Source organism: Papio anubis, chromosome 12 (assembly GCF_008728515.1).
Source record: "Papio anubis isolate 15944 chromosome 12, Panubis1.0, whole genome shotgun sequence".
Lineage (NCBI taxonomy): Eukaryota > Metazoa > Chordata > Mammalia > Primates > Cercopithecidae > Papio > Papio anubis.
The window spans coordinates 11745385-11761966 of record NC_044987.1 but is presented as its reverse complement, the minus strand read 5'-3'; the positions used below and the strand labels follow the sequence as shown (position 1 = coordinate 11761966).

General features: G+C 41.4%; 1 protein-coding gene across 4 annotated transcripts in view; it reads left to right on the top strand.

Moving 5' to 3' along the window:
* CRTAM (cytotoxic and regulatory T cell molecule) overlaps positions 1-9248 on the top strand; it is a 33817-nt gene extending 24569 nt beyond the window's left edge. For all 4 annotated transcript variants that reach the window (XM_009187533.4, XM_021926642.2, XM_003910852.5 and 1 more), the window contains 4 exons: positions 1604-1687; positions 4393-4539; positions 5000-5086; positions 7873-9248. In XM_009187533.4, coding sequence (XP_009185797.2) covers positions 1604-1687; positions 4393-4539; positions 5000-5086; positions 7873-8003 — 449 coding nt within the window. In that variant the 3' untranslated portion in view covers positions 8004-9248. The remainder of the gene's footprint in view (positions 1-1603; positions 1688-4392; positions 4540-4999; positions 5087-7872) is intronic.
* Positions 9249-16582: the final 7334 nt, after the last annotated feature.

Genomic DNA, 16582 nt, shown 5'->3' with positions numbered 1-16582 from the left:
GGCACATCAATTACTTGATTGTCAATAACTCAGGTCATTTTTTATTATGGGATTGAACTACAAATGCAGAATACTTTAGAATGTCTAGATTATAATTCCAGTTTTTTAGACAGTGAACTCACTAGCAGTTAACTCAGAGCAATGATCATATTTCTGATTTAACTTTGTAGTTTACCTAGCATAGTATCCAGCAATCGCAGCTGCTCAGAAAATGAATTACAAATGAAAAGAAAGAAGGAAAGAAAGAAAGACACAAAGAAAGAAAGAAAGAGAAAGGAAGGAAGGGAGGGAGGGAGGAAGGAAGGAAGGAAGGAAATGGTTATGGTGCTTTGAGTAAGACTATTAGCCTCATCCAGAAAGGCATAAATTCCTACATACTCTCTTTCCATTTCATGTAGTGTGTCAATAAGAATTTCATTTGGTGGAATGAGGGCTTTCAGATCATTATCATGTTCATAGTTCTAAGTATCAGATCACATTTTTTAAAATGTGTATCCTAAATAATATTTAAAAGTAGATGTTTGGGATTTCTAAACACTGATAAATACAATATGTACCATACAATTTTTTGAAGAACAATGGAAATTGAAAATATTATGAAGTGGAACAGCCACATCACTTGCTTTAATAATCCAATATTTGTAAACGTGTTTAGAATCTAGTTACTTTTAATGGCTTGCATCATTACTGAACAGCTCAATTTTCTGCTCTCTTTTTCATACATAAGACTTTAAAAATATGGTTTCTAAAATTCCTTTCAGCTTTCCATTTCTACGATTTTATTACCTGTAATACCCATTTTCAATAGAATGGGAGGCTTCATTCCCCTCAGGGTCCACATAGTGGCGCTGTGCAATGGACTAAAAGGCAAGAAACTGCAGAGGGAAAAAAGGAAATTGGAAACATAAGCAGTAAGATCTGAAAAAAAACACAAAAAACAAAAAAAAACCCCACAGTCTCTTATTTTTTATAATTTATCTTGCCTAGAAAAAAAATCATAGTACATCTCACCTCTAATGGGGAGGAAGCAGAGGTCTGAATGATAACTGAAGCTATATTTCAACATAAAAATCATTGCTTTCTGCATTTCAGGCAGTAGGTTTTTTATATTTAAAGCTTGGAATGCCATTCCTTGGTGTTGAGTTGTTATCTTGAAGCATCCTAAAGACCTTCTCCCTAACAGGCCTGATTCAGGATGGAAGTATGAAATAATGGTTTAAATGCTGGGTTCTAGAGTTAGGTAAAACAGAGTTTATGTATTGGCTTTGCCACTTACTTGCTACAGGACTTTAGGTACTTTACATAACTGCTCTAAATCTCCGTTTTCTCAGACCTGTGGTGAGAAATAATATATACCAAGTGCTCAGTTTGAGGCCGGGCACAGAGTAAGTGTTCAAAACATTTACCTTAAAAAAACAAGGCAAAGTGAGCCCAGTCATTTGCAAATATGTTTACAAGAAATCCATAGTTCAAAAATGATCTCAGTGCTGTTTTTTAATTTGACTTCCCAAGCTGCTCTGGGAAGACTTATCTAACTACAGTTGTGTATAGTCACATGCATATAATGTATGCATAGCTCATGTTTTATTGTCTTTCACTTTAGTGTCAGTAATGGAAGATTCTAGTACATTGGAAATTGACAAAGAAGAGAAAGAACAAACCACTCAAGATCCTAACTTGACCACCGGTAAGTATCATCCACTGCATTTAGAATAAACACTCGACATTTTAACCTCTTAATCGATAAATTCAATGGCCTTTGTCAGTCCTCCTTTTTCTTGACCTTTCTGCCCTTTAGGACATGATTGGTTAATCACTCCCTTGTCCCTCCTTGATTTAGTTACCTCTTGGCTTCTTGACATACTTTTCCTGGTTCTGTTATCTGTTGCTAACCACTGCTTCCCTGTATCCATCAATTAACTTATCTTCCTTTTCTGACTCCTTAAATGTGTATATACTTCTGATTTTACTTCTCCATCTTTTGTTCTTCCTGTTTTTTTTCTTTTTTCTTTCTTTTTTTTTTTTTTTTGAGACTGAGCTTTGCTCTTGTTGCCCAAACTGGAGTGCAGTGGCATGATCTCGGCTCATGGCAACCTCCACCTCCCGGGTTCAAGTGATTCTCCTGCCTTAGCCTCCTGAGTAGCTGGGATTACAGGTGTGTGCCACCACCCCGGCTAATTTTGTATTTTTAGTAGAGATGGGATTTCTCCATGTTGGTCAGGCTGGTCTTGAACTCCCGACCTCAGGTGATCCCCCCGCCTCGGCCTCCCAAAGTGCTGGGATTACAGGCTTGAGCCACCGCTCCCGGTCGTTCTTCCCTTATTTCTTAAAGAGTTTACTCATTCCCAAGACGGTTCCTGTTGCCACTAGGCAAAAGATTTCTCTCTTTTTCTTTTCTGGTTTTGTTTTGTTTTTAGAGACAGGGTCTCTCTCTGTCGCCCAGGCCAGGGTGCAGGGGAATGATCATGCTCCCTGCAGCCTTGAACTCCTGGGCTCAAGAGATCTCCTACCTTCACCTCCCAAGTAGCTGGGATTACAGGTGTGAGCCACTGTGCCCGGCCAGCAAAATATTTCTATACCTATATTTTCAGAACATCCTCCTCAGCATTAGTCTCAATTTCTTTCTATTTTCTATATGTCTGTAGCTGAATTTTCTGCGATTTCCTCAAACTCAACATTGCTAAATACCAAACAACACCTTCTCCCACAAAATCAGCTTGTCCAAAGCATCACACAGGCCCCAAACCTTAGTGTCATCTATCACTCCTGTGCATGTGTACAAATATATATATGTATGTGTATGTGTATATGTATATGCATATGCACACACATGTATAAAATCGGTCAATTTCCAAGAACTTTTGAGTCTTCTCTTTCAGTTATTCTGTCCATTGTCACTGTTAACATCCCAATCCAGGCTCTCATCATCTCCTGCATGGAGTATTATAACTTCAGTTTCCCCTCCTCTGGTTCACTTTCAGCACCCTACCATCAAAATATCCCTTTACACTCTGCATATCTGTGTTCTGAAACCCTTTATGGCTTCCTGAAATCTACAACACAGAGCATGAGTCCCAAACACCTCATTAGGTGTCATCTAATACCTACTTCTGCAGTCTCATATCTACAAAGTCCCTACGAGATATATATTTTTCTCTGAAAACATCATCCCTTTTCAATCACCCTGCTCTTGTTTATCCTCACTGCCCCTGGTGGAAGACGAGACCTCCTGTCACCTCTCCTTACTTCCCCTTCAAGACCAATATCTTCACTGAAAGCTTTTTTGACCAACTCACTCCTCAGAGACCATTCTTGCCTCTGAAGCCCTGAACACACTATGATATAAATATATATGGATCCAGAATTTGACATATCTTACTTTTGTTTGTTTTTACTCATTTGTTTATGTATAGAGAAGTAATTCCCAAAGCATATGAACTGTGCCTTCTGCAGGTCCAAGTACAATGTTCTACAGGTAGCTGGCACTCCTTAATGATTTGTTGGTTGAGATAAGGTGACCAGGACATTTAGCAAAGCTATATCCTATAGAATCAGAATTCTAGGTTTAGAAAGCTTTTTTTTTTTTTTTTTTTTAGAGACAGGTCTCACTCTGTCTTCTAGGTTGGAGTGCAGTTTCACAGTCATAGCTCACTGTAACCTTAAACGTCTGGACTCAAGTGATCCTCTGCCTCAGTCTCCCAAGTGGCTAGGACTACAGGTGTGCACCACGGCTCCTGGCAATTTATTATTATTATTATTATTATTATTATTTTTGTAGAGACAAAGTCTCGCTATGTTGCCGCGGCTGGTCTCAAACTCCTGGCCTCAAGCAACCCTCCCATCTCAGCCTCCCAAAGTGCTGGGATTACAGGCATAAGCCACTGCACCTGGCTAGAAATATTTTTAAGAGCTCATCTGATTTAGCCCAAATGCCTTCCTGTAGGGCCACATTTAACCTAACCAAGATAAATAAATTTTCATTTTATTTGGATAGTTTTTAAAACTCCTTAACAATCCCTCTTGCTACTTAACTATATTTTGCTAAAAATCATTCCTATAAATAATTTGAATCCCCTGAGTATAATTTAAGTTGATTTTCTCATATGCTTTCTCTAGAAATAAAAAATAACTAGCCCAATAGCTATGTAACTTAAAAGATCTTTTCAAATCATCACACATAATTGCCTTGTTTGTTGTATGCCTGTTTGCTTGTTCTCAGAGAATGAACAGTGTAAGTCTCTTTACCTTCAGGGGTAAGCTCTTTCTCATCTCTTCATCTGAGCTGTTTATTAGCTTATATCACATTGTAGAAGTATTGTTACGTATTCTCCAGTGACAAAAAAAAAAAAAAAACTCAAAGTATATAAACTTCCTTTTTCATTTTCCTTATAGAAGCAAATCCTCAGTATTTAGGATTGGCAAGGAAGAAAAGTGGCATCCTGCTGCTCACGCTGGTGTCCTTCCTCATCTTCATACTCTTTATCATAGTCCAGCTCTTCATTATGAAGCTGCGGAAAGCACATGTCATATGGAAAAAAGGTCAGTGGGCAGGGAACCTGACGGAGGCTATAAGATGCCAGAACAAATGGCTAAAAAAAGGGAAATTCTGTCTATTAAAGCTTTCTGTCAGACACTACATAATCTAGTTGATAAGTGCTGTCACTCAGATAAGCAATTGTTTGTTTTCTAGTAAACTCAGGTGCGAATCTCCAGGGACTATAGTCTAAGAGTGCATAACCAATAGAAACTAGCATAGCTCCAGAAACTGGCATTCAATGATAGACACTTCTATTCACAGAAGGATACAAATCCCAGGACTGCCTAGCACAGTGCCTACAGGAATCAAAAAACTATGTGTTGAATTAATGAGGGTATGAGTTATGGGAGGGGCATGGTAAGTCTACTGTTGCACAGTAACAGAGGTATTATCTTATTCAAACACACATTTCTACATGTCCGTGGCATCAGAAATTAGTCACTTGATTTTCTTTTCTTGTAGAAAACGAAGTTTCAGAACACACACTAGAAAGTTACAGATCAAGGTCAAATAATGAAGAAACATCATCTCAAGAGAAAAATGGCCGATGTAAGTCAACTGTACGACCTGAGATCTGAACAATGAGGTTCATTAATGTATTAGAGTTCTCCAGAGAGACAGAGACCACAGAATATATATATATATGAGGAGGGGATTTATCAGGGGAATTGGCTCATGAGATTATGGAGTCTGACAAGTCCCTGGACAGGAGGTCTGCAAACTGGAGATCCTGGGATGCTGGTAGCCTGGCTCAGTCCAAGTTCAGAGGCCCGAGAACTCAGGGGACCGCTGGCAGAAGTCCTGAAATCCAAAGGCCAGGGAGTCTAGAGTTCTGCTGCCCAGAGAGGAGGGAGTGTATTCCAGCTCCAGCAGACAGATCAACACATTTGCCTTCTTTCTGATTTTGTTCTTTCCGGGCCCCCAGTGGATTGGATGGTGCCCACCCACATCAAGGGCAAATCTCGATGCCCACCTACTCCACTCAGACTCACACACTAATCTCCTCTAGAAACAACCTCATAGACAAACCCAAAAATAATGCTTTACCAGATTTGAGGTATTTCTTAATCCACCCAACTTAACACTTAAAATTAACCATCACAATTAATTAGTCACCATTAAAAAGGAGAAGAATAAAATTTGACTTTTTTAGCCCCAGAAAGTCTCCTAAATCATCTTATAGAACTTAAGGAAACTCATCTGCAAAAAATAAATAGTAGCATTCAAGTTCATGTAGCAGAAGGTGACTTCCTTTTGGGAAGCCATCCTTGACTCTTCGAAGTCACACACAGGGATACCCCCAAGACCGCCAGAGGATCCTATGACACCTTTGTCATAGAAGCACTTCTTCCCCTATATTGTAATTTTCGGTGTTTTTATATAGCTACAAATACTCCTTCAGGTGGTAAGTAATCAGATTTACTCTGTATCCTCAGATTCTAGCACAGGGTAGTTGATACATTTGTATTAAATGAGTGACTATAGGCTTAATTAATTCAAGAAGGCATGTTTCAGGTCCTTTGGATGACTTCATTGCAATTCCCCAGACAAAATATATAAAGAAAATGAAGAGAATGGGGTTGGGAAGGAGATTGTGTATGGGAAGTGGAGGTTGGGGGTTGTATTCTTGATGAAGATCTGGAAGGCAGAAGCTAGGACTATAGAAAGCAAGAATATTCCACCTTCCAGCCATTTTATTTCCCCCATGCAAACTAACTTATTCTACCTGCCAGGAGCTGCAAGAAATACAGCGAGCTTTGCCGCTCTGTTCTACTGATTTTACTGAGGTTTTTGTAGGAGGCTTGTCTTTTATAACACCTCTGCCTCTTCAGGTGTTGACCTACTAGTGTGAACTGCAAAGACCGAATAATAGATGTACTAGCTGGGGGAGGAACACAAGCGAATTGACTGTGTGAACACTGGGGGTGGGAGGGGAAAATGTGTGTAAACAACATCCAAGTCAATTGTGTTGCAACACCTGTTTCTAAATACTAGTCATCACATACTCACCTGGCGGACAGGAAAATGATGTGAATATCACGTGTGAGTTGGCTTGCTCCCTGTGCTGTTTTTCCTAGGCAAGAGGAACCAAAACAGTGGGAGTAGAATTATGTCTATTAGCTGGAAAAATGGAAGCCCGTCCAGTTCAACTTTTAAAACAATTTTTTGTTTTTTTTTTTTTGAGACAGGGTCTCTCACTCTGTTGCCTAGGCTGGAGCGCCGTGGTGCCATCATAGGTCACTGCAGCCTTGACCTTTCAGGCTCAGTCAGTCCTCCTACCTCAGTCTCCCTAGTAGCTGGGACTACAGGCATGCACCACCACGCCCAGTTAATTTTTGCATTTTTAGTAGAGACGGGGTTTCACCATGTTGCCCAGGCTGGTCTTGAACTCCTGGACTCAAGTGATCCACCCACTTTGGCCTCCCAAAGTGCTGGGATTACAGGCATAAGCCACCATGCCCAGCCAACTTTAAGAAAATTTAAAATGAGTACCTGCACTACTCAGGGGCTTCCTCCCCAGAAAAGTACATCTCGGGGGATTCACTTTCTCCTGAGCGCAAGCCTTCACTTTCATCCTCCTTGCCTTAGCACCCTCAAATCCAGCATTTTAACTGTTGTTTTGCACATGTTAAAAATATTATCTGGGGCTGTCTCTAGTCTGTTTGTACAGAGTTGCATAGGCTTTGAGTGATCTGCCCCGATCCTGTTTTTGCAGTAAACCCTGTTATTTTTAGTGTACAGTTTTGCTAAGGCAATGTGTTGTGTTCAGCAACAGATTATTTTACAGCAGAAATATCTGTATATTTTCTTTCAGTTTTACCAGTATATTGTGTATATAGTAAGACTTCTTTAAAAATTATAGTGTAGGCCGGTGCAGTGGCTCATGCCTATACTTCCAGGATTTTGGGAGGCTGAGGTGGGTGGATCACTTGAGCCCAGGTGTTTGAGACCAGCCTAGGCAATATAGTGAAACCCTGTCTCTACAAACAATTTAAAAATTAACTGGGCATGGTGGCATGTGCCTGTAGTTCCAGCTACTCAAGAGGCTGAGGTTAGAGGATGACTTAAGCCCTGGAGGCTGAGGCTGCAGTGCGCCTTGATCACACCACTGCGCCAGCCTGGGCAACAAAGTGAGATCCTGTCTCCAAAAAAAAGCCAAAAAACAAAAAAGAGTATAATAATGCCTTCAGACCATTTATATGCATCAGTAAGTTTTAGGTTTTTATAAAGCACTTCATGAACCTAAAAATATGATATCCAATCAAAGTGTTTCAAGTAAATGGGTGCAATGTTGTTCAAAATAAATATTCATCTTCAACACGTTTCTCTTTCAGCTTCCCACCCTATGCGTTGCATGAACTACATCACAAAGTTGTACTCAGAAGCAAAAACAAAGAGGAAGGAAAATGTACAACATTCAAAATTAAACGAAAAGCACACCCAAGTACCAGAGAGTATTGTGTAGTGCTCTCTGCAATAGAACATGTGATTTCAGGGTTGCCGCAGTGTCACCTCAGTGGACCAGCCTGGGGGAAGGAGCTTAATTGCTGAGACATTAACAATGACCTCACAGTGCAATGCAAGACGGTGTCCTTGGATAATGATCTGCCCCAGAGCTAGGGCAGCAACATGAGGACCAAACCATGCACATAAAGCTTGTAGTTTAAAAAAGAAAAAAAAAAATAATTATGTCTGACACTACTTCAGAGCAGGAGGATTCTACGAAGCCTTGGGGATCAGGGTCAATGTGACCAGCTAACATCTTACCTCAAATGGAACAGGATTTTTCAGATGCTTTGCTCTAATGGAACGGCTTTAAAAAAAATTTTTTTTTTTTAAATATTTTATTCTGGTCACAAAATAAAGAAATTTGGGATGCAAAGTACCTAAAGATCGCTGATCCTAAGAAGTTACTTCTGCCCGGGCGCGGTGGCTCACGCCTATAATCCTAGCACTTTGGGAGGCTGAGGTAGGCGGATCACTTGAGGTCAGGAGTTCGAGACCAGCCTGGCCAACATGGTGAAACCCCGTCTCTACTAAAAATGCAAAAATTAGCCAGGCGTAGTGGTGTGCACCCGTAGTCTCAGATACTCGGGAGGCTGAGGCTGGGAAATCACTTGAACCTGGGAGGTGGAGATTGCAGTAATTCGAGATCGCACCACCATGCTCCAGCCTGGGCAGCTGAGGGAGACTCTGTCTTAAAAAAAAAAAAAAAGAAGAAGTTACTTCCAAGACAGACTTTTAAGATGTAACCAGCACAAACCAATGTCAGGGAGGAGCGATGCATGACAATAAATGAGTCAGATGGGTATGAAGGCCCCAGGACCCATGCCCCAAGGCACAAAGAAGAGCTCAAGGTAGGCCCAAAGATTCGAATTTCTTAGATTACTAAACTACCTGAGCTGACCTTGTCTGTCAGACAAGATTTTTACCTGGAGATTCCATGACAAATACATGTGCAAAAGAAAATGATGGGTTTAATTTACTAATTATTGACCTAATGGATGGCTTTTTAAAATTTTTTAATAAAAAGCAGACTATATGTTTTTCTAGTGGTTATACCAAGTTATACTTCCTGTTTTCATATGTGAAAGTAACGTGGGACATGCCTTTCTTTTTCAATCAGTTTATTTAAGCTATACAGCAAACTCTGGCATTTATGTGGAGCATTTCTCATTGTTGGAATCTGAATAAACCGATTACAAAATAATACACGTGCACATTCTAAGTCTGTAATTTGTGACAGGGGCCAGATCCAACTATGCTGATTTTTTGTTCTCTTGACAAAAATGTTTTGGACAATCACAACGTTACAGAAAAGTGTAAAGATAGAACAAAGCACTTTTCCCCCTGGAATCATTTGAGAGTAAATTGACATAATACGCATCACCCCCCAAATCCTTAAGTGTGTGCTTCCTACAAATAAGAACACTCTCCTTTAAAAATACAATGCAACCATCAAAAATGGGAAATTAGCACTGTTCTGCTTCCACGAACAGTCCTCAGACTCCATTCAGGTTTCTCCAGTTGTCCCAAAGGATCCAGTTCATTTTAGTCTCATTCAGTTTGGAACAGTTCTTCAGTCTTGGCTTGACTTTCATGACCTGGATATTTTTGAAGATTACAGGCTGATTATTTTGTAGATCATCCCTCAATTTGGCTTTGTCTGTTTTCTTGTGGTTAGATTCAAGTTACACAACTCTCATAGGACTGTCACAGAAGCGATGTTAAGTCTATTTCATTGGACCAGGTGCAATGAATGGCTCACGCTTGTAATCCTAGCACTTTAGGAAGCCGAGGCAAGTGTATCAGGAGTTTGAGACCAGCCTAGCCAACATGGTGAAACCCCATTTCTACTAAAAATACTAAAATTAGTTGGGTGTGGTGGTATATGCCTGTAATCCCAGCTACTCAGGAGGCTGAGTCAGGAGAATCGCTTCTACCAAAAAATGCAATCCCAGAGTGCTGGGATTACAGGCATGAGCCACCATGCCCGGCGTATAATGGGGCTTTGATCTAGATGAAATGTAGTTCTATTTTTCAAAGTTGTACCTTCCAAGAGAGAAGCCCTCTTCCTTCCTATGATTGCTTTGAACAAATTTGTTCAAGAGCAAATTTGTTATAATTGATAATTACTCTAGACCTGTTGAAACATGTTAATTTTTAGACCAGGCACAGGTGGCTCACACCTGTAATCCCAACACTTTGGGAGGCCGAGGCGGATGGATCACGAGGTCAGGAGTTCAAGACCAGCTGGGCCAAGATGGTGAAACCCCATCTCTACCAAAAATACAAAAATTAGCCGGGTGTGGTGGCAGATGCCTGTAATCCCAGCTACTTGGGAGGCTGAGGCAGGAGAATCGCTTGAACCCAGGAGGTGGATGTTGCAGTGAGCCAAGATCACACTACTGCACTCCAGTCTGGGCAACAGAGCAAGTCTCTGTCTGAAAAAAATTTTTTTTAAAAACCCCAAATGTTAATTTTTCCCTACATTTTCTGATCTATGTCTTGTTTTCAGTTAGAAGCAAACCAAAACTAAGGCCACAAAAATGTCATTATTCTCCCCAAATGCCGTCTTGCCTAGGTTGATCTCAAACTCCTGGGCTCAAGTGATCTGCCCACCTCGGCCTCCCAAAGTGCTGAGATTACAGGCATGAGCTGCCAACCTGGCCCACAGCCTTTTAAACAACCAGATCTCGGTGAACTCAGAGTGAGAACTCACCCATTAGCAACGGGTTAGTGCCAAGATATTCATGAGGGCTCTACCCCTGTGATCAAAATACCTTCCACCAGGCTCCACCTCCGACACTGGAGATTACATTTCGACTGAGATTTGGAGGGAACAAATATCCAAACCACATCAACGAGGGTAGAACATTTTATACTAGAAAGCAAAGAAGCTATCAAAGACTCTTCTGGGACTGTGTTAAAGGGCCCAGAAACCAAATTGTGTACACCCTCCAGGGACTTTCAGTAGCCAAAGATGGGATCATCTGAGCATTAAAAAAGAGTAGTGATTGGGCCTGGCACGGTGGCTCACGCCTTTGGGAGCCAGCACTTTGGGAGGCCGAGGCGGGTGGATTCCAGCACTTTGAGAGGCCAAGGTGGGTGGATCACGAGGTCAAGAGACCAAGACCATCCTGGTCAACGTGGTGAAACCTCGTCTCTACTAAAAATACAAAAATTTGCTGGGTGTGGTGGCGTGTACCTGTAGTCCCAGCTACTCAGGAGGCTGAGGCAGGAGAATTGCTTGAACCCAGGAGGCGGAAGTTGCAGTGAGCTGAGATCGCCCCACTGCTCTTCAGTCTGGTGACAGGTCGAGACTCTGTCTCAAAATAAATAAATTAATTTAAAAAAATAAAAATAAGTAAATAAATAATAAAGAGTAGTGATCAAAACATGTTAAATACATTAAAACTCATGAGTTTTTACAACACTTTAAAAACGTACCGATCAGCTTTAGAGATTGCTCAGACACTAGTTTTTAAACTGAAATTGGAAATATATTATTAAAATAACTGTGTAATAAAAACGGCCACGAGCACAAGGAAAGATGGGAAACCACAAATCACAACTGGAATATAATGCCACTTCACACCCATAAAAATGGCTGTCATAAAAAAGACAGAAAAGAACAAAGTTTGGATAGGTTATAGAGAAATGACAGCCCTCAGACATGACTGGTGAGAATGTAAAATAGCTCAGCCGCATTGGAAAACAGCCTTGCTGTTACTCAAAAAGTTACACATAGGGCTACCATATGCTTCAGCAGTTCTACTCCTAGAGAGAATATACCCAAGAGAATTGAAACATATGTCCACACAGGCGGGGCGCAGTGGCTCATCATGAAACTCCATCTCTACTTTTTAGTAATCTAAAAAGTGGCACAATCTCGGCTCACTGCAACCTCCTCCTCCCAGAGTTCAGGAGATTCTCCTGTCTCCACCTCCCGAATAGCAGGATTACAGGCACGCGCCACCATGCTCTTGTACACACAAAACTTGTACAGTAATATCGGCCAGGTGCGGTGGCTCATGCCTGTAATCCCAGCACTTTGGGAGGCCAAAATGGGTAGATCACTTGAGTTCAGGAGTTTGAGACCAGCTTGGGCAATGTGGCGAAACCCCGTCTCTACAAAAAATTACAAGAAGGAATTAGTGGGGCATGGTGGCCCTCGCCTATAGTCCCAGTTACTTGGGAGGCTGAGCTGGGAGGATCACTTGAGCCCCGGAGGTGAAGATGGCAGTGAGCCACAATAGTGTCACTGCACTCAAGCTGACAATGAGACCCTGTCTCAAAAAAAAAAAAAACACCTTTCACAGGAATATTAATAGCAATATTATTTATAATAGTCAAAGGTGAAAACAACCCAAATCGCCATCAAATGATGAATGGGTAAATAAGTTGTGGTATACTCATATAGTGAGACGACGTGCGGTGGCTCAAGCCTGTAATCCCAGCACTTTGGGAGGCCAAGGCGGGCGGATCACCTGAGGTCAGGAGTTCGAGACCAGCCAGACCAACATGGAGAAATCCCATCTCTACTAAAAATACAAAATTAGCCCGGCTTGGTGGAGCATGCCTGTAATCCCAGCTACTCGGGAGGCTGAGGCAGGAGAATCGGTTGAACCCAGGAGGCGGAGGTTGCAGTGAGCCTAGATCACACCATTGCACTCCAGCCTGGGCAACAAGAGCAAAACTCCATCTCGAAAAAAAAAAAAAAAGTGAAATATTATTTGGCAGTAAAAAGAAATAGAGTACTGATACATGCTGTAACATGAACTTTGAAAATATCATGCTAAGTGAGAAAAGCCAGACACACACTCACAAAACAGATATTGTATGATGCTGTTTATATGAAATGTTCAGAATACGCCAATCTAAAGAGACAAAAAAGAGATGAGTGGCTGCCAAGGACTGAGGGAAGTGGGGAATGAGGGGTGACTGCTAATGGATACAGGGCTTCCTTTGGGGAGACAGTCTGGAATTAGCTGGTCGTGATGATTGAGAAAACTCTGAATATTCTAAAAATTATTCAGTTGTGCATTTTAAGAGGGTGAATTGTGTGGTATGTGAATTATACCTCAATAAAGCTGTTATTTTCTTTTGAGATTGAGTTTTACTCACTCTGTCACCCAGGCTGGAGTGCAGTGGCACAATCTCGGCTCACTGCAACCTCCTCCTCCCAGGGTTCAGGAGATTCTCCTGTCTCAGCCTCCCGAATAGCAGGATTACAGGCACGCACCACCATGCTCAGCTAATTTTTGTATTTTTAGTAGAGACAGGGTTTCACCATGTTGGCCAGGCTGGTCCTGAACTCCTGGACTCAAGTGATCTGCCCACCTTGGCCTCCCAAAGTTCTGGGGTTACAGGTGTGAGCCACTGCGCCAGTCGAGCTGTTAGCTTTTAAAAATCACTTTGTGGAACTTGTTTGGGTCCTAATTTAAACCAACCAATTATAAAGACACGTAGGAGACAGTCTGGGAAGTCTGAACGCTGAGGATTAGATATTAAGAAGTTATTACTAATTTTGTTTTAGATGTGATCGTGGTGTCATGGTTATTTAAAAATGATCTCTTAGGACACATCATAAGTACTTACAGATTAAACCATGCGATAGCTGAGATTTGCTTCTAAATGATTTAGCCAGGGAAGAGCACAGTATGTATAGAAACAAGGTTGGCCACATGTTGATCTTTATTAAAGATGGGTGAGAACAATGTGCCCATTCATTATATTTTTCTCTCTACTGTTGAATATGGTTTCAAATTTTCATAATGAAAGGTTTTAAAATTATTTTTAAGAAAGAAAACCAAGGACACAAACAAGGAGAAAAAAGGCTGTTATTAATCATCTGTTCAGGCCGGGCACAGTGGCTCATGCCTGTAATCCCAGCACTTTGGGAGGCCGAGGCGGGTGGATCATGAGGACAGGAGATCGAGACCATCCTGGTCAACATGGTGAAACCCCGTCTCTTCTAAAAAAAAAAAAATACAAAAAATTAGCCGGGTGTGGTGGCAGGCGCCTGTAGACCCAGCTACTCAGGAGGCTGATGCAGGAGAATGGTGTGAACCTGGGAGGCGGAGCTTGCAGTGAGCCGAGATTGCACCACTGCACTCCAGCCTGGGCAACAGAGCAAGACTCTGTCTCAAAATAATAATAATAATAATAATAATTGTTCATTTGCATTCCTAAGAGCCATCCTTCCAGATCATCTATTTCCCAAAGCTGATCCCAACCAGGCTGAATTCTCTTCCTCTGGGCTTCGCCAGCACGTGGCTCGTTCTTCTAGAAGGGTGTCAAAGTTACTCATATTTCTGTCTGTTGAGTTTCATTTTCTGTTTAAACATATATTGCCATTTCGGTCCTCTAAAATTCTCAGCCCACTCATTCTAAGTAAATTCTTTTCTTTTGGATAACTGAGATTTATCTCTTGAGATGTTAAATGTTTCAATATTTTGGATGAAAGTCTTTGTAAAATAGGCTACGTGACTTTTACCTTTCTAGTCAATATTTATTAAAGTTTCCAAAAGTTAATCATTATGAAAATTAATCTTGCCATAATACTGTGATTCTTACATAGGATATTCAAGGATAAGGCTGTTCCTTACACCAAATTAACCCAGGTTGCTTTGTTTGTTTGAACGTCTCTTGTTTTTGTGATATGTCTGTTATTTCTCTTGCTGGTACTGTCCCTTCTTTCTGCCGTGCGAGTGCCTTCCTTGACCCGTTTGCTGCTCCTGATTCATTCTACATGCGAAGAAACCAGACAATTAAACTTATTACAGTTATATGTAGAATGACTACACTCCCTGGCTACCCAGGACAATTTCAGTGTGTACCTATTGTCCCAGTGTAATTAATGAATAGCATCCTTTTAAAAAATCTGGAATGTATCCTAGTTGGCTTTTTTTTTCTTTTCTTTTCTTCTTCTTTTTTTTTTTTTTTTTTTTTTTTTTAGTGGCAGAGTCTCACTCTGTTGCCCACACCGCAGTGCAGTAGTACAATCATAGCTCACTACAGCCTTGAACTCGGGCTCAAATGATCCTCCCGTCTCAGCCTCCTGAGTAGCTGGGCCTACAGGCATGTGCCACCACACCTGGCTATCCAGTATTTTAATAAATTATCTGATCATCCTTGTTATATGCCAAATATGAGTATATCCTTGTTACAAGGTTTGACTGGCCACTCTTACCAGTTCTATTAAAGGGACTGACTACTTATCCACTCCCCAATCAGGTACTAAAGTCTAAGGATATTCTGGCTTTTTTTCAACATTTACTGAGCATTTATTAGGTGCCATTCACTACGTTTGTCCTTGTTCTCTGGTTCTCTGGGAGCTTACAGTTTAGTAAGGAGATGACATAAATATAAACATGTAATTCCAATGCAATGTTGTACAAGCATATCTATAAAGCTAGAAGCATGCAGTTGGGTGCCTTGAGACCACAGACCAAGGGCCACTAGCCTAGCACAGAGTTTGTCAACCTCGGCATTATTGACATTTTGGATCACATAATTTTGGCAGGGGGGTGGGGGGACCATCCTATGCATTTTAGGATGTTTAGTAGCATCCCTGGCCTCTGTTCGTTAGACGCCAGTAGTACTCCCTTAAGTCATAACAATAAAAAATGTCTCCAGATATTGTTAACTGTCCCTGAAGGATAAAACTGCTCCAGGTTGAGAAGCACCCTAGTCCAAGAAGCATCAGACAATGTGGGGAACTGTCCCAAAATTCCTGCTGGAGGAGATGCTGCTGAGCTAGGCATAAGTCTGGTGGACTCAGGAGGGGTAAGACCAAAAAGGGAAATGGAGTAGAGGAAGGATTTCACGAACAGAGCATGAGTGATGTGTAGGACAGGGAAACAGAAAGAAGGGAGTTGCATGAATGGGTGGCATGGGGTGAAAAAGGAGTAAACTCAGTTCAGTATTACTAACCTATGTATTTAAGTGTTTTTTGACTTGTTTTTCCTATTCTGTGTATTTTGGTTAGTTTGGGGTCAGGTTGACAGCTGAATTCTAAAAGATAATATATGCAAAAGCACTTTGCAGACCCTGTGAAGTGCTATTCATATGTAAATTATCAACGTTATTACCATAACAGCAGATGAAAACAATGCACTTTACGGTTTTATTTTGTTTGTATACACTCTGTAATCCTTAAGAATTCTGAAAAGCAGAGCATTACTGTGCTGCTTGTTAAACCATTGTCTCTCAGCTTCACTCTCATATACTGTGATCATAATGCTGGGGCAACATCTACAAGCCTCATTTTTCTTTGCCAGCCGGCTCCTTGTGGGACTCTGCCAGGAGGGGACAGTAGAGGGAGACCCCAAGCCTGGAGACTGGAAAAGGGACTGCTCCTTCCTTTTCCTCTCAAGGTCACCTTGACAACGTCTCTTCACTCCAGCAGCTCAGCTGGTTTCAGTAGCAGTAGCTGATTCTAGTTTTCCCAGCACTCTCAGAACCAGCTTCATGATTCCTTTTCAAAAACGCCAGCACCTGCTAGCTTGGGATTTCACCCTCCTGAGAGGCCTGGGTCCC